The 23,234-nt window shown below is 45.3% G+C and overlaps 1 protein-coding gene and 1 long non-coding RNA gene across 3 annotated transcripts; one reads left to right on the forward strand and one right to left on the reverse strand.

Moving 5' to 3' along the window:
• Nucleotides 1–2,056: 2,056 nt before the first annotated feature.
• On the reverse strand, nucleotides 2,057–3,618 carry LOC129668734 (uncharacterized). Of its 2 annotated transcripts, XR_008718962.1 has the most exons (4): nucleotides 3,557–3,618; nucleotides 3,126–3,324; nucleotides 2,722–2,875; nucleotides 2,057–2,174 (listed from the first exon to the last, which is right to left on the reverse strand). It is a non-coding gene; the product is annotated as an uncharacterized LOC129668734 (long non-coding RNA). The 2 variants fall into 2 exon arrangements; XR_008718961.1 differs by lacking the exon at nucleotides 3,557–3,618 and having other exon boundaries at nucleotides 3,126–3,416.
• Mfsd1 (major facilitator superfamily domain containing 1) lies at nucleotides 3,499–22,668 on the forward strand. The gene is made up of 16 exons (XM_055596814.1): nucleotides 3,499–3,737; nucleotides 5,284–5,336; nucleotides 6,230–6,342; nucleotides 7,920–7,962; nucleotides 8,552–8,619; nucleotides 9,818–9,926; nucleotides 12,672–12,774; nucleotides 14,754–14,852; nucleotides 15,197–15,308; nucleotides 15,875–15,931; nucleotides 16,232–16,388; nucleotides 17,638–17,735; nucleotides 19,560–19,672; nucleotides 20,235–20,282; nucleotides 20,987–21,044; nucleotides 22,289–22,668. Exons 1-16 carry the CDS (start codon nucleotides 3,578–3,580, stop codon nucleotides 22,290–22,292), a joined length of 1,395 nt encoding a protein of 464 aa, XP_055452789.1. The 5' UTR covers nucleotides 3,499–3,577; the 3' UTR covers nucleotides 22,293–22,668.
• The last annotated feature ends 566 nt before the right edge of the window (nucleotides 22,669–23,234 follow it).

The raw sequence follows: 23,234 nt of genomic DNA on the forward strand, positions 1-23,234 counted from the left end.
CATTTGATTAATTAACGACTGCCTTAATGGCTTGGATTCTTCTCTTCCCACCATGCAGCTAATTACGGCCTCACCCAGGACACTCAGTGGTGTGGGGCAGCGGTCTCAGAGGCACACTGCTCCCTCCAGGGGGCGCAGCGCTCCTCTGCCTCTAAAATGGACTTGCCTGTGCCTGGCTCTGACTCTTCCTAAAAGCTGTCCACACGCTCAGCAGCCTGCTCTGCTCACAGACACTGTGCCTCCTCCGCACAGCCCTTCCTAGAGAGTACGTACACGTAGAGAAGATGGGGTCGGGTGGGACACGTGTCCGGATGGAGCTGCACCACTCAGAGCCTCAGAGTTTATTCCACACAGCATGGGAGTCTCTGTAGATGAGCGCTCTCAGGCTGTACACATCTGAAAGGAGGAAGGTGCGCTTGCTGGTTTTTGCACACAAAGACCCATTCATCACTTACAGGCACTTATACTTGGACCAGAGGGAGAAGGCATGGCCAGTTCTGAGCCTGACTCTCATGGGGGAAGGCTTTGCAATTTACTATGGCTCTGAGGCCTTGGACCTTGTCATGGCTGTGGCTATATCAACAATAAACATTCACTCAGGACTTTACTCAAGGCTTCTTCTGCTCCATACAACTCTTGCCTAAGTCTTAATAGCATTAGAAGCTAAACAGCTTGGATTACAGGCATGCGATGCCACAGTCAGCTTTTAGGGTGCTGAAATCTAATTGGAGACCAAAACCCTGACATTAAGGAAAAAAAAAAAACAAAACAAAACCAAAACAAAACAAAAAACCAAAACTGATCTGGAATGAAAAACTACCTGGAAAAATAAGCACAGTCAAAGGAAATTGCAAGTTATATACACAGTGGCAATTCACTTCAATCAATAAGTAAAGGAATAAAGGCCCAGGAACCCTCCTGAAAACATGGAGTCGAGAGCATAAAGAGAATTTGAAGAAAACTGATTTCCCTGTGAGAAAAATACAGATCACTACACTAATGGAAGCAATTAAGACTGAGTTATGGGCTCATGCCTCGGAGTGTCTTAGTGCCAAAGCTCAGGTGCACAGCATTTTTAAAGGCAAAACCCACATAGATCATAATTGACATTCAAGTTAGATGAGGGTGAGAACAGCCTCAAAACATTATTATTATATTACTGCTGCTGCTGTTGTAGTAGTTATCTCAGATATAACATGCCTATTATTTTTCACTTATACCTTCTTCAGTTTTTTTTTTTTTTTTGTACACCAGGTTGGCTTTGAACTCACAGAGATCGTCTGCCTCTGCCTCTATGAGTGCTGCAATTATAGCATGTGCCACCACGCCTGGCTGCCTTCTTGAGTTATTTAATTTTGCATAAACATTAGTTTTGTGAATATGTCTGGACCACGGTCATGGCTGTGGAAATCTCAAATGTGTAGCCAGGGTAAGATACAGCGGTACTTTTGGACCTGCCAGTGGTAGGCATAATGACACAGAGGCTTTTTAATATTTTAAAGCTTAGGCATTTTAACTGGCCAGATCCCCACCCAGCCTTCTGGTTTATCCTGACTGATCCTGGCACTATGTCCTGCCACATGGCCAGCTCCAGCTCCACCTCTCTGCTCTTGTTCACATCTGTCCATCCCCCCCCCGCCTGTGTCTCGATTGTGAATCTCCCACTTATGCTTTCTCCTCCCAGAGACCCTCTCTCTCCGAGAAGTTCCATCTTCCACTTCTTGCCCACAAATGTTTACAAAGTTTGAGACCAGTGATGGGTTACAGAAATAATAATACCAAGATCTGGCTAGTAGGCTAGAACCTAGCTCTCTGCTGGATTAGCAATCAACAATCAAATATACAGAGACACACATTCATACAATGTACCCCAACTGGCAGCCATGGCTGTTGGGAAGATAGAGAGCTGAGAACTGTCTTTAGCTTTTAGTATGAATACTGTTTTAAAAATTTATAACGTTTTAAAATAAAACTGCTGTTTGACTAAGCCACTAGAGTTGTCACAGTTAGGGTTTCTATAGCTACAATGAAATCCATGACCAAAGCAAGGTGGGGAGGAAAGGATTTATTTGGCTTACACTTTCACATTGTAGTCCATCACACTTTCACATTCCTAGTCCATTGTAGGAAGTCGGGACAGAAACTCAACGAGGGCAAGGACCTGGAGGCAGGAGCTGATTCGGAGACCATGGAGGGGTCTTACTGGCTTGCTCCTCATGGCTCGTTCAGCCTACTTTCTTATAGAGCCCAGGACCACCAGCCCAGGGATGGCACCACCCACAGTGGGCTGGGCCCTCCCTCATCAATCACTAATTAAGAAAATCCCACAGAGACATTTTCTCAACTGAGGTTCCCCCCCTCTCAGGTGACTACAGCATGTGTAGAGCTGACATAAAACTATCCAGCACAAGACACTTAGTAATCTATCCTGTGGGCAAGGGCAATGAATGTGAAATGGTGGTCTGGGCCCTTCACTCATGTACAGCGGATGCTCAGTAAGATGGAGTGTGGCCACTGCGCAATGCTGTTAGTCGGGGGAATGGGCGGTAGAAAGCAGGATTTGAATACACAGTCCAAACTGTGTCAAACTCTCCTTTGACATCCCCATCCCCTAATCTGAATCTCTTTGGAGGGCCCAACCTAGACCTCTGTGGGACACTCGGAAGTCCCCCTCCTCTTTCAGACCTCATTTGCTATTGTTTAAATACGTCAGCATTTTACCTTACACGCAGTCACTGGAAACTCTGTGCCACACCTATTAACCCTCCGGGGTCGGGCTTTGAGTCTCTCACTTTCACTTCTGCAGCAAGCTTCACAGCGATTTAGCATCTAGCCTTTGCACATTCAAAATACTGCTGGCACAGACTTGAGACACCTAGAAAAGTGGGGTAGAAGGCTGTGCTGCCAAATCGAATCTCTCACAACAAACCTAGAGAATGGTTTTCATACTCTACTGCACATCTTTGAATGGCTCCTCTTTTAGAAGCTTTCTACTGTCACACATAAGCGTGTAATTATAAGCGTATAAACCCCAGGCCAGACATTAGTGGAATTCAGTGCCTACTCAAGCCGCAGTCATTCAGCCAGCCACCCATCCACATTGTTAGTTTCAGCCCATCTCTCACCCGTTTCTCAAGGTGGGAGAATTTGTCTCCTATCCAGTACACAAGTGCCAGGCACATCAGAAGCTGTTCCGTCAGGCCCGGGAGCAAGAAGAGTTAGCGACGTGAGGGAGGGGAGGACGCAGCTGTGAGGGACGCTGCACTTTGGGGTCCCTAGCTGCTCAGGCCGGGCGATCCTCCGCGACTTCTGCACCGGCGCGACCTACCGAATTCAGGCAGATGACGAGGACCCCACCCGACCCGACCCGACCCGACCCACTCCACCCACTTCAGCAGAACCGAAAAGCAGCGTCCTTGCCCCGCGCCACCACGTGAACAGCCGCTCACGTGAGCACGGCGGTGCGTGACCCGCGGGGTCACGTGAGCGCACGCGGTCACGTGAGCGCCGCCCCCGCCGCCCCTGCCGCCCCTGCCGCCCTGCCTTTGCTTCCTACTCTGAACTGCGCTGCAGGAGGATGGAGGAGGAGGAGGAGGAGGCGCGGTCGCTGCTTGAAAGATCCCCCGAGGCGGATGGCGCGGCCCAGGGCGCCCCGCGCGCTCTGCCCACGCTCTGCGACCCCCGCCGCCTGGCGCACCGGCTCGTGGTGCTCTTGCTGATGTGCTTCCTTGGCTTCGGTGAGCCGGGGAGGGCTGCAGCAGAGGATGGCGGGATTCCGGGGTTCGTGTCCCCGGCTCCGCGCTGCCTCCGGGGCTTGGGGACCCGCTCTTTCCGAGCGTCGCGAGCGAGGCCGGGGGACTGAGCTGGCGATGATTGTCCCCGCTCGGTCCCGGAGTGCAGCTGCTCCTCCCTGGGGACGCGGATGGGAAGGAATCCAGATCCCCCCCCCCCCCAGCACTGTGCTCGGGAAGATTTCAGAGCGTTGACTAAGTCCCTTTTCCTCCCTCCCCAGGTAACACTCCCCACCCTGGGTGCTCTTCTTGGTACTCCTTTAGAGCTCTCCTCCGCTTTGGATAGTGTTCGCCGTCTTGGCAGCTTAGTAAGCGTGATTTCTCAACTTTCCTCTGTGAGGCCGCCCTGCGGGACCTCACTTGTTTGGAGGAGGTTGGTTTCGCTTAAGAAATCTGATCCCCCGGAAAGCACTTTCTTTAGATACTTTTAAAGGCATCTTTCGCTCCTGTGTTACAGTTTAGTTTACTCTGAAACCGTTCCGATTTGTAAGTACTGGCTTGGCTTGAAAGCGTGTTTTCAGAGATCAGATTCAGAAATGCACACTCCGGTATATAAAAGATCCGGTATATAAGTGAGATCCGTCTCTACAAGCAAACAAACCATGGTCTTGGATGTCTCATAAGCAGTTAACAAGGAACTAGAAGTTTCTAGGTTTAGAATCAGTGACCAAGAAATAGACAAAACACTTGAAGAAATTGTCCCAGCTCAGACTGACAGCTTATTTTTGGTAGGTAGATTGGCTAAAAGTTTGGGTTTGAGAAGCCAGAGCCCTGCCTCGCTGGTCACCTTCCCCACCTTTGAACTGGTGGCTCTGTGTATTTACAGAGCCAGTGTGAGAACAGGCAGGCTGTCCTGGGGCCGCCTCATTCCTGTCAGTTAATTACTTGTGAGGTCGTGGGTAACCGCTCTTTCCCCGCGCCTGTTTCTGATTGCTCAGGAGACATTGCTATATTTTTCATTTGATCCTCAGTTGTGTTCTTGTTCCCGGCGCAGTATTTCACTCAGTCATTTACTCCTGGGTATTTTGTTTTCAGGATCAGAATTTATTTCAAATACTGGTTTGAATAGCTGAAGTTCATTTTGCTTTCAAGGGGTGTGACACAACAGCTAACATGCAACTGCAGAGGATGTTTATGTAGACTTTTTTTTTTTTTTTAATAAGGAAAATGCAGCTATTTCATGGAGGTATTCATCCAGTAATGAACATGGGCAGCACGAAGAAAATAAAATGATTAAAAGCAGTGGATGCTGACTTCTCACTTTAAGTCTCTGGCATTTACTGTGTGTGTGCGTGAGCGCTCAGACTGCTGAATTGTGGAAGTTCCTTTGGATGGTAGATGAGGAAGTGGTCAAAAAATTTTTTTTTCACAGTGTCAGCAACAGTGTGAACCTTAAACACTGCGGGCCAGTTACTAATTGAGAGTCATAACTTGAAGCTTTGTTATATAGGTCTGACCATTCAGAGTGAAATATGTGCTCTTTCTTTTCTAGGGAGCTATTTTTGCTATGACAATCCTTCTGCCCTTCAGACTCAGGTTAAACGGGTGAGTGGTTTTCCACATTCGTGGGCTTGCTCTGGAGCACTGACTTACGGCTGCTGAAATGCCGTGAGCTCTCAGGGTGCCCATCTGGAATATCCATTTCCTTCCTCTTCTAATGTCTGTCGTCATCAGACACACAAGCTGCAGAGTTTCTGGGATCAAATTTATTTCCCCAAGGAACTCATGGATAACACATACATGACTTGAGCTAGTTTCATTCTTTACGTAGGTAATTACGAACTCTGTCCACAGTGTTGCTAAAATGCTAGTTTTTGTTGGGATTTTACATTCCCAATACTTACTTGCTGAATGCTAAGTGATTTTTTTTTTTTTTGGGGGGGGGGGGGATGGCTTTGGCCTTCTTTGATAAACTTTCTTGTTATTTACTTTGTAAGTGTGGATACTGGTTGCTGAGTATTGTCCCCATCTGCATTCTTAGTCGTGTTTTGAATTGTAAAATTATACGCGATATCTGTCATTTCTTGGGCATTGAGACAGAGAGTGTACAGGCTGTCCTTTTGCATTCCAGCAGGAGCTAAAGAGGGCTGTGTCCATGAGACTAGATAATGATGATTCTTTTCTGTGTGGGAGGAGTCCACAGTGCAGGCAGAAATGAAGAAGTAAGAACGTAGGAGACAGAAACAGACTGAGGTGGCCCCCATGCTAGTGTCTGGTCCTGGAAACCAAGATGCTGGAGAAGTAATATGTGGAAGAAAGACATTCACAGGTGTGGCTGTTTTTCTAAGGGCAAGGATTGTAGCTTTGAGGAGAGCTTCAAGGCAGCAAATAGTTCACACGTGGTTGAAAACCTTACTCCACATAGAAACACAGCCATAGCCACGATTTGTTAGTTACTAAACCTGTTTGGAAAAAAGTTTTCTTTTCTTCCCATATAGGACATGAAAGTGAATACTACGAAATTCATGCTGCTGTATGCCTGGTATTCTTGGCCCAATGTAGTTTTGTGTTTCTTGGGTGGCTTTTTGATAGACCGAATATTTGGAATACGGTAAGCTTGCAATTTTGTTTTGTTTTGTTTTTGTGGCCAAATTTAACCTGGTTATTAGGAGAATGTAGGAATGGGTTGAAGTTTATCTTCAAAGAACTGAGTAGACGTTAATTGACTGGTACGCGTGAGGATGGATTTGCTTTTTGTTCTTAAAGATTTGTTTTTGTCTCTGGACTTGATCCTTTAAGTGTGGCTGATTTATTAGGGTCAGACCTAGCAGGTGCTCCTGATGGAGTAAGGCCATTGGTTTCTGGAGGTTAATTATGCTCTTAATTTGGATCAGAATGCTGCCACTTGGTCAGGTGCCTACTGTGTTCAAACTTTGAGCACGGGGTAATAATTCCCACTTTACAAGTGCCTACAGGGATTAGATAAGAGCTGGAATTGCAAAGTCTTTGTACATAGGTGGAGATACAACCCTTAGCTCTGGTAAGATTTAAGTTTTTTTTTTTTTTTTTTGTGGCCACATATGTTAAATGTTGAAGAAGGATAGTCCTATAAGCTTTGTCACTTTACATCTTTCTCACTGGCTGTGTTTCAAGTGAACATCACCCAGGAGTTTCTTCAGAAGGAAGTGAAGCGGCTGAAGTGGTTTTAAACCACTTCTGATGGGGAAGGGATGAAACAATCTGTGCGCTTAGGTTTGTGGGTTTGCTTTTAATACCTTAAGTATTTGAGTGTGAAGGAGTGTTAAGTCAGTTTTCATGGGTCTCAAGGGTTAGGATTAGCTGAATTTTCAGGGAAGCTAATTCCACTTATTCAGAGGGGAGCTTCCTTGTCATAGGGGTGATAGAAATCATCTTGGGACACTGAGTTTCCCAGTTTTAGAGAACGTTCAGGTGATGATGTGGCGATTTCCCAAAGATTTTTGAGTGAATTTCAGTTTCAGAAATTCAGTTGGCTCCAGTGACTTTTGAAGACTCTTCTAATCCTGCTGTTTTATTGCTGTGGTGAAATAGTAATTGTATTGGACTTGTAACACCGTTAACTAGGCCTAGACTTGTCTTCAAAAGTGTTTTTCCGTTATCGAGAATTATAGCCGCTTACGCTGTCCACTGCAGAATTTCTTAGAATCGGTTCTGGGCTCTAATACTTGTTGATACTGTGTGTGTACGCGTGTACACATGGCACACGTGTGGAGGTGCCCATGGAGGGCAGTACAGGTCAGATCGCAGCGGCCGGAGTTCCAGGCGGTTGTGAGCTGCTTGGACTTGAGTCCTCTGCAAGAGCAACAGTGTTCTTAACTGCTGAGCCACTTCTCTAGCCTTCAGCTCTAGGCTTGGAATAGGAATTTAATAAAGAATTTCCATTTCTAAATGCTTTGGCCCTGGGAGCTTTGAAGACTAAGTTTTAAGAGGTGGTAATGATGTAATAAACCCGTGCCATCGCTGAACCTCTGGAATCCTGTCAGAACTGTGGACTTCTATATGTTGGTGTTTGGTTTAGGAAAGAGGCAGGTGGACATTCATCTTCTGTAGAATTCAGAGTGGACAAAGGAGACCCAAGTTGGTCCTCAGCGCAGGACTCTGCGACCACTAGCAATGATGTGAAGAAATGACATTTTCTTTCTCTCATAGATGGGGCACAGTTATTTTCAGCTGCATTGTTTGCCTTGGACAGGTAAGAAAGACCAAAATACTTATTCATTTCTTAACAGTGACTTTGCAGTCTTATATAATTAATTCCCCTGACCAAAATATGTTTCATGAGTGACCAACTTAGTTAACCAGGCCTATGAATGGCCACGTGGTATAAATCAATTTAAGCCTTAAATTACATTGTCTTAGTCACTTCCCTCATTGCTGTGATTGACAGAAGCCACTTAGGAGGAGGAGGGTTTATTCTGGGCCACAGTTTGAGGGGAGGGCATGCCAACAGGAGCATGAAGTCGCTGGTCACATAGCCTGCTGTCAGAAAACAGAAAGTGGGGTGTGTGTGTTCCTCTTGCTTCCTCCTTTCTTGCTGCTGGGCAAATAAAATGGTGCCACCCACACCCAGGGAGGATGTCATGGGCTTATCTGACCGAGATATGCCGCAGGCTTGCCTTCTGGTGATTACAGACTCTTCTAGGCACATCAACATTAATATTTTAATTTCTCAGATTTATTAGTGCAGACTAGTAAAATTATTGTGGTAATGAAGGTTTGTCATGTTACTTATTCCTTTTGAATATCCTGAATTTATTTTTTTATTATTGTTTATATTACAGATTATTTTTGCTCTGGGTGGAATATTTAATGCTTTTTGGCTGATGGAGCTTGGGAGGTTTGTGTTTGGGTGAGTTACACCATACTTTCATGTTATCTCAGTACGTTGATTAGGGATCTTGGATGTTGAGGATTAAAGCCAGGGCCTTCCGTATTCCAAACAGTTTACTAGTCCTTTATTAAGGTTTTAAAAGAAATACAGTAATTTTTCTAGTGAGGTATGTATGGCCCTGGAGGTGGTGAGATCTGGGAGAATGGAGCTGAAAACTGAGGTCATAAAGGCCAAAAACTAAAGTCTCATGCCGTAGCCAACTTCATTCAAAGCATCAGACACTTGAAAAGGAGGCGCTTGAGTGAAGTATATAATCACAAGTGTTGCAACCCGCGTAATCGTCTCGCCAGCAAGAACGCACACGGACATGCCTAAGCGGCTCTCCACACACAAGGACAAGCTGCATGTGGCCAAAAGATTATTTTCCATAGACGCATATAAATAATAATAGCCAGTTATGCTGGAGTAAATTCTCACCTATCCGCCACTCGTGGGAAGGACATGAAAACACATTCTGAGAACATTTTTGTGATAAATATGAGGAACTAGGTGAAGGAAAATGAAAACCCCAGCAGCAGCATGTTGACTACACAGCAGTGTGTGTCGGCCTGAAAAGTGAGGTTTCATATACACAAAACAAATGAAAGGCTCTCCTCCATTTCTGATTTGCATAGGACATATGGCGTAGAGGCCAGGTCCCTTCATTGCCTGTCATGGTTACTGCTTCAGCGTGCCAGATTACGCCAGCATGTCACAATAGAAAATAGTAATTACATGTTTACAGCTGGAGACAGGTAGACTGTGTGGGTGGGTTGTCGGTGTCCTGACCGCTGGGATCTCTGCTGCAGAGATCCACAGAAGGCTGGAGGCTGGGATCAGCTGGGTGCTTGTTCTCCATGTTGGATACTTGGGTCCCGTGCCTTGAAGAGCATGTTTATCTTCAAGTGGTGCCGATTGTGTAGTGGGGTGCTTACCCTTTCAACAAAGTAGCTTGGGCCTCCAGCTGTGAGTGTGGACTAAAGTGACAGATGCCACCTTTGGGATGCTTGGGGTCACATAGTATCACTTCGCTGTGTCTTACTGGCTGAAGCACCCTGGCCTTCCTCCATTCAGGAGGACACAGAAGTCTTACTAATAGAATTAAAATTGTAACACAGTTACAATTGCTGATTTAAAAAAAAAAAAAAACTTGTGACTTTTCATCTCCCATATTTAGGATTGGTGGAGAGTCCTTAGCAGTTGCCCAGAATGCATATGCTGTGAGTTGGTTTAAAGGCAAAGAACTAAACCTGGTGTTTGGACTTCAGCTCAGCATGTCCAGAATTGTAAGTATGTAGATGGGCCTAGTGGGATCCAATAGGAAGCAAAAGATTGAGTCTTGTAGTGATCTCTTCATGGTCATAGAAAGAAGTAATGCTAGGGCGCTCTTGGATGGGAAGAAGTAGGCACCGATTTTTATATAGATCGCTTTAAAGAATATCTATTTGTGTGCACACGTGTGCGTGTGCATGCAGCCTCTGCCTGCAGAGGTCAAACAAGGGCCTTAGGTGTTCTCCTTGGTCATTTGAAGGCAGCTCCAGCTGCCTCAGAGATTTGTTATTACGTGTACAGGGGGCACTTGGCTTTTGATGGGTGCTGTCATCGGAACTCCTGTCCCTCCTCCCCCTAATTGCACAGCAGTCAATGCAACCATGCAGCCACTTCTTCAGCCCCTGATTTTATATATTTCTCTAGGACTTAGACTGACATTTTCTTTGTCTTCAGGAAAGTGTTCATAAATAGCGTAAGACAACAAAGTGAGCCTTCATTAGTTCAAAGGATCGAAATATAGCTTACCTAATTTCTCACCTGTTATGGTACTATGCCTCAAAAGTCTGTACAGCCCTAGCCACTCATCCAGGTTCTGCTCGCACATTTGCATCGGTAGGAAGCTCACTCTGGTGGGGCAGTCGGTTTTCCCTCAGCTGACCGACCTCCCTCCCTCCCTCCCTCCCTCCCTCCCTCCCTCCCTCCCTCCCTTCCTCCCTTCCTCCCTTCCTCCCTTCCTTCCCACATTGGAGTCCTGGCTGGCCTGGAACTGCTTGTCTCTGCCTTTGGAGTGCTGGGCTTAAAGACGTGTGACTCCACAGACTTGAGGCTTGTTTTTTTCCACAAAGGCTCGTTTTTTTACCAACTGCCCTTACTGTTTTGCCTTCAGTATTAATTTTTTCTTTGGCATGCAATGAAACATGCACTGGCTCTTTAGTTCTTGATCAGGGGTGTTAATTTCCTCGTATCCTCTAAGCCATCCGACAGCAGTTTTCGCTTCCTCACCATGGTGCTCACATCTCTTTGGACATATTTCTTGTCAGCTAGATTCTGGGGTGTAGAAATGGAAATGATGGTGGTGTTTTATAGTTTGTCTTAGGGAGGGCGCCTGAGGAGACCGCATTAGATTTTGATTACTGCACCCTGTGAGGTTGGTATTCTTAAGTATCCTCGCCCCAGCTATGGCTGGGGTGGGGTGTAGTCTTTCGATTTTCCTTTGTAATTTGTTACTCTTAAGCTTACTGTTTCAAAAAGCCCTAAGCCAGGTGATACTGCAGCAGCAGCTCTGTCTCTGAGGAGTTGTCTTTGCAGTCTGTTAGGAAGTTTGCTCTATCTCGCAGCCGAGCAATGCCACTTCATCCCAACCCCACCCCTGTTATTTCCTGAGATTTAGTCCACATCTCATATTCCACCAGACCCTCCTCTCCTTCTCCTCGTGGCTGTAAGTGTGAGAGTGCTCTAGGACCGACCTGTCTCTTCTCCTCAGCACTCAGCCTTGGAGCTCTTACCCAGGTTTGAATAGCCTTGCTCCTGTGTTAATGTCACTTGTCTAGGCTTTCCCTTGGGTTCTACCCTTACACAAATAATTGCTTGTCCAATGTTTTGCCTTGGCTGGCTCTGTCCATGCCTTTCTCCTCAGTTCCTGACTCACACAGGCTGTTCAGAATTTCCCTGAACTGAGCTATACCCAGTTCTTCATAATCTCCCCACCGTTCCTCAGATCAGCTCTTGTTGGAGATTCTCCTCCTCAACAAGGGCCACTCTCTCCGTGTAGTTTCTTCTACAGAACTTTGGCGTCATCATGAGTTCCACATCCTTCCATCCTCCCACATACTTTTTGTTAGCAAATGCTAATGGTTGAACCAAGAGAACACATACATATTCTGAGCATGTCTTACCGTCCTGCCAGTAGCCTGATCTCAGACCCCTTCTTCTTGTTTTGGCCAATTGCCGGAGTGTGACTGCTGCCTTGTTTCTGCCTCTGGTCCAGTCTGAAGAGAGTAGCCAGGTCAGTCAGCCAGATCTGCTTTTCAGGACTGCAGAGGGAGGCTTACCCAGGATTGCAGGCTCTTTCACCTCCAGCCCCCTCTCTTAGCTTCTTTTCTATTGCTGTGACAACACCATGGCATGACCAAGGCAAAGTATGAAAGGAGTGTTTGATTGGGATTTATGGTTTCAGAGGATTAGAGCCTGCTGTGGCAGAACAAAAGCATGGTGGCAGGAACAGCAGAGAGCTCACGCCTTGATCCGTAAGTCGGAGGCAGAGAGAGCACCCTGGGAATGGCATGAGTCTTTTAAAACCTCATAGCACATCCAAAGTATGTTGGTCAGGGTCCCAAAGAGTAGCAACTTAGAGAATGAATTTCTCTATGTACAGAAAGGGATTTACTAGAATGACTTACAGGCTGCAGTCCAGCTAGTCAACACTGGCTGTCTATGAGCAGAAGGTCCATGACGTTGGATGTCTCAAGTGGTCTTCAGTAGACGTTGGCTCCAATGCCAGTGAAGGAACGGATGTTGCAGCAAGGAGAGAGCAAGCAGGCTAAGAGCAAAAGCTTCCTTCTTTCCTGCAGTGGCTTAGATGAGAGGTGGGTGTTCCTCCTCAAGCTCTGGATTAACGGGGTGTCTTCCCGTCTCAGTCTAAATCCAGTTTGTTTTCCTTGTAATCTGTGTTCCGGATCCACATACTCTGCTAAGCCACTGCCAGCAGAAGTTTCCCCCAGCGTGTTAATAATTGTGAAACCTGTCTCCTTCTTCCTCAGGGAAGCACAGTGAATATGAACCTCATGGGATGGCTGTATGGGAAGATCGAGGCCTCACTGGGGGCAGCTGGCCACACAACCCTGGGAGTGACACTTATGATTGGTGAGTGAAGCCCAGTGGCCCACGTCATGCCCTGTCTGAAGGCCTGGCGTAGGAGATACTGTGCTAAAGAAGAAGGAACTCTAGACTCATGCCAGACTGCTACAGTGATGGGTCTTAGCTTTCCCTCCCCCATTCACTCGCCCTTTTGCCGGTGGAGAGACAGACAGTCATATGCCTTGTCTGCACTGCAGTTGCCGTTTGTGACGGAGGCTCTGGTTCTCCTTGTGTGCTTCAGCGCTGTCATTTTCATGTTGTATGTTCAAAGAGGTTGTGCATGACGCCAGGTCAGCCAGGGGTGTGTCCAGACGACTCAGAGCCACAGGCAGCAGGGGGAAGACTGGGGTCCTTTTGTTCATAGCACTGTGGGGTAGAATGGTGGGAAAGCCACTAAGTGGAAAGCCAGGAACCTGGCTTCATTCTTTGCTGCCCATAACTAATTCCTTTGTCTAGGACAAGAGAATTTATCTCAGTTTTCTGAAAAATGGCAGGTTTTTGCATATTGTGCAGTTTCTTTTTGTCCCTATGTTCTCCGAGCCCAATCCCATGGTGCTCATTGCTGAGTGGTGAGTCACCGAGTGGAATGCGAAGCCCTGTGTGTACCTTTCAGGCTGCTCTCAGCCCAGAGTCTCAGACTGCATGGCAGAGTCCCCGTGTCTCTGGCTTCTCACAGGGCCCCACAGTGGCTTGTGGCACAGTGGGGTGCAGTCTTATTCTTGTGCATATCTTTTATTCCTTTTAGTTTCTTGACGCAAATGGCCTGGTTAAAAAAGTGTAGCAGAGGGGGCTGGAGAGATGGCTCAGTGGTTAAGAGCACTGTCTGCTTCTTCCAAAGGTCATGAGTTCAATTCCTAGCAACCACATGGTGGCTCACAACCATCTATAATGTGAGCTGATTCCCACTTCTGGCAGGTGTAAATGCAGATAGAACACTTATATACATAAAATAAAACTCAATCAATCAATCAATCAATCAATAAAATATTTAAGAAAAAGTGCAGGAATCCTTTCTCAAGACTGTCGTTTCCCAGCCCCTTCTTATCTATGTATGTATGTATCTATCTGTTTATGTATGTATGTATCTAATCTAATCTATCTATCTATCTATGTGTATCTGTCTATCAATTTTTTATACAATATGTACACTTGCATCCCAGAAAAGGACACCAGATCTCATTATAGATAGCTCTGATGGTTGTCAGTTCCCATGTGTTGCTGGGACTTGAACTCAGGACCGTTGGAAGAACAACCAGTGCACTTAACCTCTGAGCCATGTCTCCAGCTCCCAGGCCCTCGTTCTCAAATGCTTTGTCTTAGTTAATTTTTTTAACTCTTCAGCATTCCATTCCGTTTCCTGCACATGCAGAACTCTGAAGAATTTGAAGGTAGAAAAGACACTTGTCATCAAGTCTGTGTCCCTTATGTTCTATACTGAGAACCGAGCTCACAGAGGCTGACCTTGTGTCCAGAACCGTCCCCTTGCCAGTGGCAGCAGTAGAACCCAGTTTGCTGGCTCTTGTTCCAGCAGTTTCTTTAGTGTGCAGGTCAGCCCCCTCCCTCAATGGATGTGACCACATTGTTCTGTGCACATGTGTGTGCCGGAGACCACGTTGCATGCGTGTAGAGGCCAGAGGTCAGTGTCCACCTTAGTTTTTGAGACAGGGCCTCTCACTGAAGCTCGAGCTCACTGATTTGGCGAAGGCTGGCTGCCCAGCAAGCTCCAGGGATCCCTTTTCACCTTCACGCAGCTGCCTTCTAATTTCCAGCCTTCTTTTGAGAATCAGCTGTGATGAAGTGACCCTGCTTGCTGGGTATCTGCCACGCTGTCCCTTCTCTGTCCGTGTTGGGTGTCGGTGGACTTTTCTCAGCGCTGTCTCTAGCCGCCGTTCCTCTCCATGGCTGTGCTGTTGCTTCCCTGCAGTGTGCTGCTTTCCCAAGCCCCTGGGTGTTTTTTTCTAAAAATTCTCTCCCTTTTTTTTTAGGGGGTATAACGTGCATTATTTCACTAATCTGTGCCTTGGCCCTGGCTTACTTGGATCAGAGAGCAGAGAAAATCCTTCATAAAGAACAAGGAAAAACAGGTACATGAACGGGAAAGGAGAGTGGCCCTGAGGGGACCTTGGTTCTGAATGTTCGCTTTCTATTTCCAGAGTCAGTTCTGCTTGTCTAAATTTTTTTATGCGTTCCTCCCTTTTAACGTTTCAGCAGAATGTACATTCTTGATTTTGTTTTGTATGTTAGTAAGATGATTTTAGTTCCGGTAGAACTAGCTTCTGCCTTTTTCTTCCTGTTACTTTGTACATATTTCACGGATGATGCTTGTGGAGTTTTCTAGAAAAATGTTTTATTATGATTATATGAATAAAAATAACTATAGATGAAAGGCTGTTAGGTTTATGAAATAATGTGTCTTCCTTTTCCCAAGGTGAAGTCATTAAATTGAGCGATATAAAGGACTTCTCCTTAGCGCTGTGGCTGGTCTTCATCATCTGTGTCTGCTACTATGTAGCGATATTCCCTTTCATTGGACTGGGCAAGTGAGTGTCCTTTAGGATCCTGCTTATACATTGTAGTGAGAGGCGAATCACATCAATGAGTGGGTATTTTGGTAGTTAATTTTGCTACTCCAGAAACTGTATATTTAGACTAATTACTTTATTTTCTGGGATTTAGTGGGCATTTTTAGCTCCAGGTTTAGCATTGCTTTAATACTTTCATTATCCTCATTCATTGGCCGTGTAAGAGTGCAAATGTGTCTATAGGAATTTGCGTTCATGTCTTTATAACCTTTAAAACTACCCAGTCACTTAGTGATGAGGACTCTATTTATTACATGGTAAAGGACCTCTGCAGTCCTGCTTTTAGATTTGGTGTTCTGAAAATGTATGGGCCAATCACAGTTTAGTCAGTGAAATAGTTCCATGAGTACTGTGTTGAAGCAGATTGCTTTAGGATGGATGTGAGATAACAGTGGAAGAATAGTATCAGGAGAGGAAAGCTTATTAAATGTTAGAGTTATTTTTAACTTTTATTTATTTCTTAAAACAAACTGGTTCTTTCTAATGTGCACAGTTTATTTTATTTTATTATTTTATTTTTTTAGAGTTTTCTTCATAGAGAAATTCGGGTTTTCTTCCCAGTCAGCAAGTGCAATTAACAGGTATTTGGTATAATTCTATAAGTGCTTGATGTATGTGATGTATGGGGTCTTCATAGGCAGAGGCCAAGTATGAGATTGCGTGACCACGGCTCCCAACACTGCAGACCCAAGTCCCAGGGGCCTGGCTTCTAATTAAGGGAAAAACCAAAGAAGTCTATATTTTTGTTTTCTGGTGGTCATTTAGGAAGAGTGCTGAATGGAGAAGTTGGGCTTTGCTTTGCCTAGTGGTTTTAGGGACTATCTTGATATTTAATGTTTAACTGTGTTGCATTCTGTTAAGTTTTTATGCCCTCCGGGCAGTGTTGTGTATATCATATCAGCTCCCATGTCCCCGGTGTTTGGACTCTTGGTGGATAAAACCGGGAAGAACATTATCTGGGTTCTGTGTGCAGTAGCTGCCACCCTCGTGTCCCACATGATGCTGGCCTTCACCTTCTGGAACCCATGGATCGCTATGGTAACGTATAGGGGGATGTGCAGGGCTTCAGAGAGAACCCCAAGTCCATGTTCGATATGCCCAGCAAATTCAGCTGGCAGCTGACTTTAAGTTTGACCAAGTATATATATATATATATATATATATATATATATATATATATATATATATATATATACTTTTAAAAAGAATTATCAATTTATTAATTTATAAGGCTTGTTTTTCAGTATTCAGTAGGGATTCTACAATGCTGAAGTAGAATTTGAAAGCTAATTACTCCGAATTATTTTTTGGGCTTCATTAAAATAAGTCATTTCATTGAAAGTGACCAGTCTTTTGGCCCAGTATCTATTCTTTTGTTTTTGTTGTCCTCGGGATGTCAGTGTTTGGAGTACAGGCTGAAGTGCTGTGTCTCTTACTTGTCCATAAAGGAGCACCTTGAGCCTAACTGCTTGCCGGGCAGTGCCACAGAAGTCTTCCTATGGACGTGCGGGCACTAGGAGCAGGCCCGCTGCCGTAGAGGCTTTGCGCAGTGCACATTTTGACAGTTGTTATGATGCTCAAGAACTTACTACTCATTTGTAATGTTGCCTGCGTTGCACACATCTGTCCATTTTCCTTGCTAGTGTTGGTGTCAGCATTGTTTTCCTAGTTACCAGGCTGATAGATGTATGCAATACTTAATTTAAACTCAAACCATACCTTCTTTCTTTTTAAAAACGTTTGAGACCTATTCTTGCTAAGGAGACCTCCACAATCACCGTGCAGCCTCAGCTGGCCCTGCGTTCAGAGCTCTCTATCCCCAGGCATGCTGCCTCCGTGCTGGGCAGGTTCTTTTTATATTGAAGGAAAGGCATGTCTCATAGATAGTGTCTAACAAGTGGTTGGGTCCCTGCTCTGCTTTTCAGTTCAGAATTGATCGCCCAGAGGCAGCAGCAGAATAATGTCACTTTGCTGCCTTCATCACTTCATTTGTAACTAAGGAAAATCAGTTTGCTTGAGACTTGGGTTAAGAACTTTTTGCCAGTTAGCTGTGCCCTTGACTGGACAGTGGGCCCAGACACTTTATATATGTTTATATCACAAGTGAAAATGGCTAAAACAGCGGAGGGTACTGAGTGAAGCCCATGCCTGTCTTGTATGTTTAAAATTTTAGCCTTAGTTACAGTAAAGTATGTTTACATTCTGTTTTAACTAGTATGTCACTTTCACTGGTCTTCCTCAGTGACAATCACCTGTCACCTGATACATGCCACACTTTTCTGCCTAGTGTCTCCTGGGCCTCTCCTACTCATTGCTTGCCTGTGCCTTGTGGCCAATGGTGGCGTTTCTAGTCCCCGAACACCAGCTGGGAACTGCGTATGGGTTGTAAGTATTGCATTTTCACTGTGGAGCACACATGTTGCCTTCTGCTGTGCCAGTTATCATGCCCCTCCCGTGTGTCCTGATGGTACTGGGACAGTTAGAGCTAGACTAATGAGTTCTGGGACAGCTCTGAACCTGCAGAAGGCTGGACACATCAGTTGCTCCATTTACACATGTGCCATGTGTGTGGTGTTTCTGGTCACTTTCCCTAATTGTGATCCGAGGGAAGCAACCCAATAGAGGAGGGTTCATTTTAGGTCCTGGTTCTCCGCTCTGCTGATTCTGGGCATGTGGTGAGGCAGAGCCACCCATCATGGCGGCCAGGAAGCAGGCAGACAGACAGATGGACATGCATGCCGTGCGCACACTCACATATATATCTGCACTAAGGCCTTTTTTCTTTCTCCTGTATTAGTCAAATTTCTCTAGAATGGCAGAATGTGTAGAATGTATCTCTCTCTATTTACAGAAAGGGACGTATTAGAAAGACTTACAGGCTGTGGTCTAGGTAATCCAGTGTCTTAGTCAGGGTTCTATTTCTGTGACGTGACACCATGACCACAACAACTCTTAAAAAGGAAAACATTTAATTGGCTCACGGGTTAGAGGTTTAGCTCATTGTTGTTATCGAGGGAAGCATGTTGGCCTGAATGCAGACATGGTCTGGAGAAGGTGATTAGACTTCTACATCTGGATCCGCAGGCAGCAGGAAGAGAGCTGAGACACACTTCCTCCAGCAAGGCCACACCTCCTAACAGTGCCACTCCTTGTGAGCCTATGGGGGCTATTTTATTTCAACCACATCCAACTCTCTATCTACCAAGAGAAAGTCCAACAATCCAGTAGTTGTGCAGTCCATCTGGATGTCTTAGAAGTAGGCTCTAATGCCTTGCACTTGCTTTTGGGGCGAGAGCTGGCAGGCAAAAGCTTCCTTCTTCCATGTCCTCACAAAGGCTTCCAGCAGAAGGCATGGCTCAGATTAGAGGTTTTCTCACTTCAAAGCTCCTGATTGCAAGTGGAGCTTCCCACTTCAGTTAAGCAGATCTCCCTCATGGTGTGCCCCTCCATTTTTGGGTTCCAGTTAGTTCCAGATGTAGTCAAGTTGATTACCAAGAACAGCCACCATACTGTCCTTTTATTCTATTCAGGCCTTTAGCCTATGGGATGGCACTGTTCATATGCAGGCCTTTTCCAGTTAAATTATTCCTCATTGGACATGACCAACAGATGCACCTTGAAGAGTGCCTTTCTATCTGTGAGGTGCTTTTTAGTCTAGCCAACTCTAGTTACACTTGGCCGTCAAATGGGGTAAGCCTCTAGCAAGAACGATGGAGTAAGCTAGCTCCTGTAAGATGCAATTGCAGACATGAGCACTCCTGTCCAGCTGAGGACTTCTCGGTGAGAGGTTGATTTCTATCCCAGGCCCTCAGAGGGGCCATCCCCTGAGGCTGCTGTGCAGGTAGCCCTCCTTCATTTACTGGGAAGGATTTTGTACTTCACTTGCCTTGGGGCAGATGGTCTGGTAGCAGACACAGTGTAGGATAAAGCCCCAAACCCGCTGGGTGTGGCGGTGTACACCTTCAATCCCAGCACTGTGGAGTCACAGCCGTGTGGACCTTGGTGAGTTTGAGGCAAGTTGGTCTACAGAGTGAGTTCCAGGCCAGCCAGGGCTATGTAGTCTCCTTGTCTCCAAAACCCAGTCGTGTTCCCTGACTGAAAGTCTGTCATAACACCGGTAGTGTATGGTTTATGGTGCTAATATTAACACTGACTAGTTCGTGTAAGAAGACTGTTGACGATGAAATGTTATCTTATCCTGGAATATAGCATGCAGTCTATTCAGAATTTTGGGCTGGCCGTCATTGCCATCCTTGCTGGCATGATCCTGGACACGCGGGGATACCTGCTTTTGGAGGTGTTCTTCATTGCCTGCGTTTCTTGTGAGTGTGCCGTGTGGCACATTTGGTTTCTTATAACAGTAAATGCTTATATTTTCACAGTTGGGGTTTGCCGTAATGTTTAAAGTAAACTTTAGACAGTTCCTCTGCGAGTAAGGGTGGAGAGCTAAGCTCTCCCTCATGGGTCTCTGAGCTCTGGGCTTCTGGGAATCTAAGGGTGAAGTTTTGATCTTGTTCATTTGTAAAGGCACATGGTTTCCTTAGATGAGAAATCCCTGCAGTGCTGCTGCTTTGAAATGACAAACTGGTCAGGGGCCTCCAGGCGCCGCCAGGGGTTCTGGGGATGAGAAGAGAGGAAGGACGTCCTGGGCGGGTGCTAGCGGTGGGCGCTGTGCTGTCTCTGTCTGCTGTGGGGTCTGGCCTCTGGCTCTGCCATCCCTGGCCTAAGAAGCAATGGTTCCCCAAGGGGAAAAACGCTGTGGCACTTCAGTGCTCAGAAGAAGAGATGGGCAGTGTGGTAAAATGGCAGTTAAGAGGACCTTTGTTTGTGCTTTAATTTTGGCTTCGCACAGGCGCCGGTCACAAGTGTTCTTGTGTTTTTCAGTGTCACTTTTAGCTGTGGTCTTTCTGTATTTGGTGAATCGTGCCCGAGGTAAGCAGCTCGCCTGGTCTCTTCATCTCTGCTGGGTCGTCTGGAGGGCCAGCCTTTCTCTAGCTTGTGCTAGTGACTTCCCAGTCCCAGGGACAGGAACATAGGTTGTAGACACTCATTCTGGACCCTCACATCTGTTAGAATTACTGTTATGCTGTTTCAGCTCCAGTAAGTTCAGTGTTTCATAATAACAAAAGCTCGGTGTATGTTAGCAAAATCCCCCAAGCCCTCATATATTCTCAGTTCTAAAAAAATAAAAGGAAAATGGATTTTTCTTTAAGGTTGAACGTAGTTGGTTTAGAATTAGAAATAACAGATTTTTTTTTTTTTTACTAGTACATAATAATATGCCTTCGTGTATTTTTTAATAAGCATTTGACGTTGTCTTTATTACTCTTTCTAATTGCATGTCCCTAAAGGCCTTGATAAACTTAAGAGATTATAACACAGTATTGCATGTATAAATTTAGATTTCTTTTAATTTTTCTTAATTTTCAGTGATACTAACATTTAACAGTGTTTCTGTTAGGAAAACCCAAAGCAGTGCATACCTTCACTTAAAACTACAAAGCTAAAATTAAAGCATGGTAATATGACATATTCTTTTTTATCTTACATAACTTTTTATGCAAATGCTTGTGTATGTGTGATTGAATTTTAATTATTCATGTTACTTAAAATGACTACATTCATTTATGTTTTAGGTGGGAATCTAAATTACTCTACAAAACAAAGGGAAGAAGAAAAACTTCGTCAAACCAAGTGAGTACTAAAAGGGAGAAAATTATCTCTTGAAGATCTTAACTGTGAGCATTTTATTTCAAGTTCAGTGTGGACTTTAAAGATATTGATTGTTAAGACTTAACAGTTAGGTCTGGAAATAGCACTGCAAAATCCCTGTTTCAGAATAGGTGAGGTGAAGGTCAAGGCTTAAAACAAAGGAATAAAAAAGAATCAGGCTTGAGGTTTTGGAGCAAGGCCTGGCCCTGCGCCCAGTGCTGCCTGCGCCTCCCTCCTTTCAGTTTGCTTTTTCTCAGTAGCTAAGGTAACTTTTCAACTTCCGTTGTGTCCTACTTTCATTCTGTTGCTGGGTTAAGACGCTCTGACCAAGAGCAGCTTGGGGAGGAAACTCTTTATTCTAGGTCACAGTCCCATCCATCATGGAGAGACTTGGGGACAGGAACCTGAGGCCGAAACAGCAGGTGCTCTGCTTGCTGGCTCCCTCTTTCTGGCTCATGCTCATCTGCCTTGCGTGCACAGCCTGTGCCCACCTGTGTAGGGATGACACTGCCCCCACAGTGCACGGGACTGCGTCAGCTAGCGAGTGGGAGGGTGCCCCGCAAATGTGCCTACAGGCCAGGCTGGGTTGTCACCTCTTTAGTTTATTCAAACTGTGTATGCCTTACGTTCTCTCCCTGCTGACTCTAGGCTGTGTCCAGTTGACCTGATCTTAGTATGCTGTTTGCTTTTTTCAGATTCCTTCATAACAGATTAGAGACTAAGTTTTATAAGTATGTGCTAAAACATGATGGTAATTCTGTTTTCTGCTATTTCGAAAAAGTTTTAACCATTAAACTTCTTATGAGTAAAGGTTTATTTATAATAGCATATCACCTGATTGTTGAGCTTTGTGATCTGAATGGGTTGAAGTCTGGTGTAACAACCTGGGGTTTTTAAGTAGGGTGGTAGTCTTGTTTTTCTTGTTAAAAGATTTGAAATGAAAGGTCACAGAGCTGGCTTGGTGGCTGGAAGTGTTTGCTGCCCTTAGAGATGACCAAGGTCCATTTCCAGTGCCTGTTGTATATCTCATGAATGACGTAGCAGCAGCTGCAGGGACCCGTCTCTTCCGGTAGCACCTGCACGCACGCGCACCCCAGCCCCAATGGGGATGATAACCCTTTACACCGTGCATTCCACAGTGTTCTGTTTTTTTGTTTTGAGAACTGCATGGAGCTTTCTGCTTTTTTCTGCTGCTTTTCGGTAACTTCTTGTATTATGTTTTGCAGATAAGACTCTGAGATGACCGTTCTTGAGAATGGGCAGCATGCAGCACCGGTTGGAAATCTTCATGAGGATTTTTCTTTTTGAAAAAGTCATTTAGAAAAATAATAGAGTGGAAAATATATTTATATTTGAATTGTATCGCAGGAAAAAGAAAAACCCCACAAAGTATGAGGGAGTGGAGGAAAAGGCTGCTACACACAGAATAAATGATGACATTTTAACAGGCACTCACTGTGTTATAGAGAATGGTATGTGCTTCCTTTGTGTTTTCCATCAGGAGGTCATGTGTGAATATCACTAATGATGGCTGCTTAGTAGCAAATCTGTGGAAATTTTTTTTTTCTTTTTTCCTTAAAGACAATAAAAGCGTCCTTCAATTTAAGATGGCTTCCTATGTACATGGGTACATGAAACCACTGCACAAGGAATACTATGTCTTCCTTATATTTTCAAAACATCGAAACACTGGTTTCTACTCTTTTTGTAGAAGATAATCTCCAGCAACCAAAGCTGCAATAAAGGAAATGTCCTAGATACAGTCTCATGGAATAGTTACAGGGCTAGGGTTCCCATGGCGCACGGCGTGGTGTGCGTAAAGCTTTGGCAACAAGGGGCTGGAGAGGTCACTTAGTGGTTAAGAGCATTCACTGCTCTTCAAGAGGACCCCAGCTCAGTTCTCAGCATTTACATGGGCAGCGCATAGTCCTGTAACTCCAGCTCCAAGGGATCCAGCACGCTCTTCTGGTCTCAGGCTCTTGCCTGTGTGTGCGCGGTCACAGACACACATACACAGTGATGATGACGATGAATCTTAAAAAGTGCAGAAAGTGTTTGAAAATGCATTCCTTTTTATTTATTATGATGCCGTTACTAGTGTCCAGGCTTTGACCACATGGGGCCGTTGTAGCACGTGTCAGCTGTAGGAAGTTGAGGGCTTGCTGCTTGTGC

The sequence above is a fragment of the Psammomys obesus genome, unplaced genomic scaffold (assembly GCF_907164565.1).
Source record: "Psammomys obesus unplaced genomic scaffold, mPsaObe1.curated_primary_1811, whole genome shotgun sequence".
In the NCBI taxonomy this organism is placed as follows: Eukaryota; Metazoa; Chordata; class Mammalia; order Rodentia; family Muridae; genus Psammomys; species Psammomys obesus.

Excerpts from the sequence above, each read along its gene's own strand:
- Mfsd1 (XM_055596814.1), top strand. The coding sequence starts at position 3,578 with ATGGAGGAGGAGGAGGAGGAGGCGCGGTCGCTGCTTGAAAGATCCCCC. Across the intron at positions 15,932-16,231 it reads TCAGCAAGTGCAATTAACAG|TGTTGTGTATATCATATCAG; the intron begins GTATTTGGTATA and ends CCCTCCGGGCAG. Across the intron at positions 20,283-20,986 it reads TTTGGTGAATCGTGCCCGAG|GTGGGAATCTAAATTACTCT; the intron begins GTAAGCAGCTCG and ends TTTATGTTTTAG.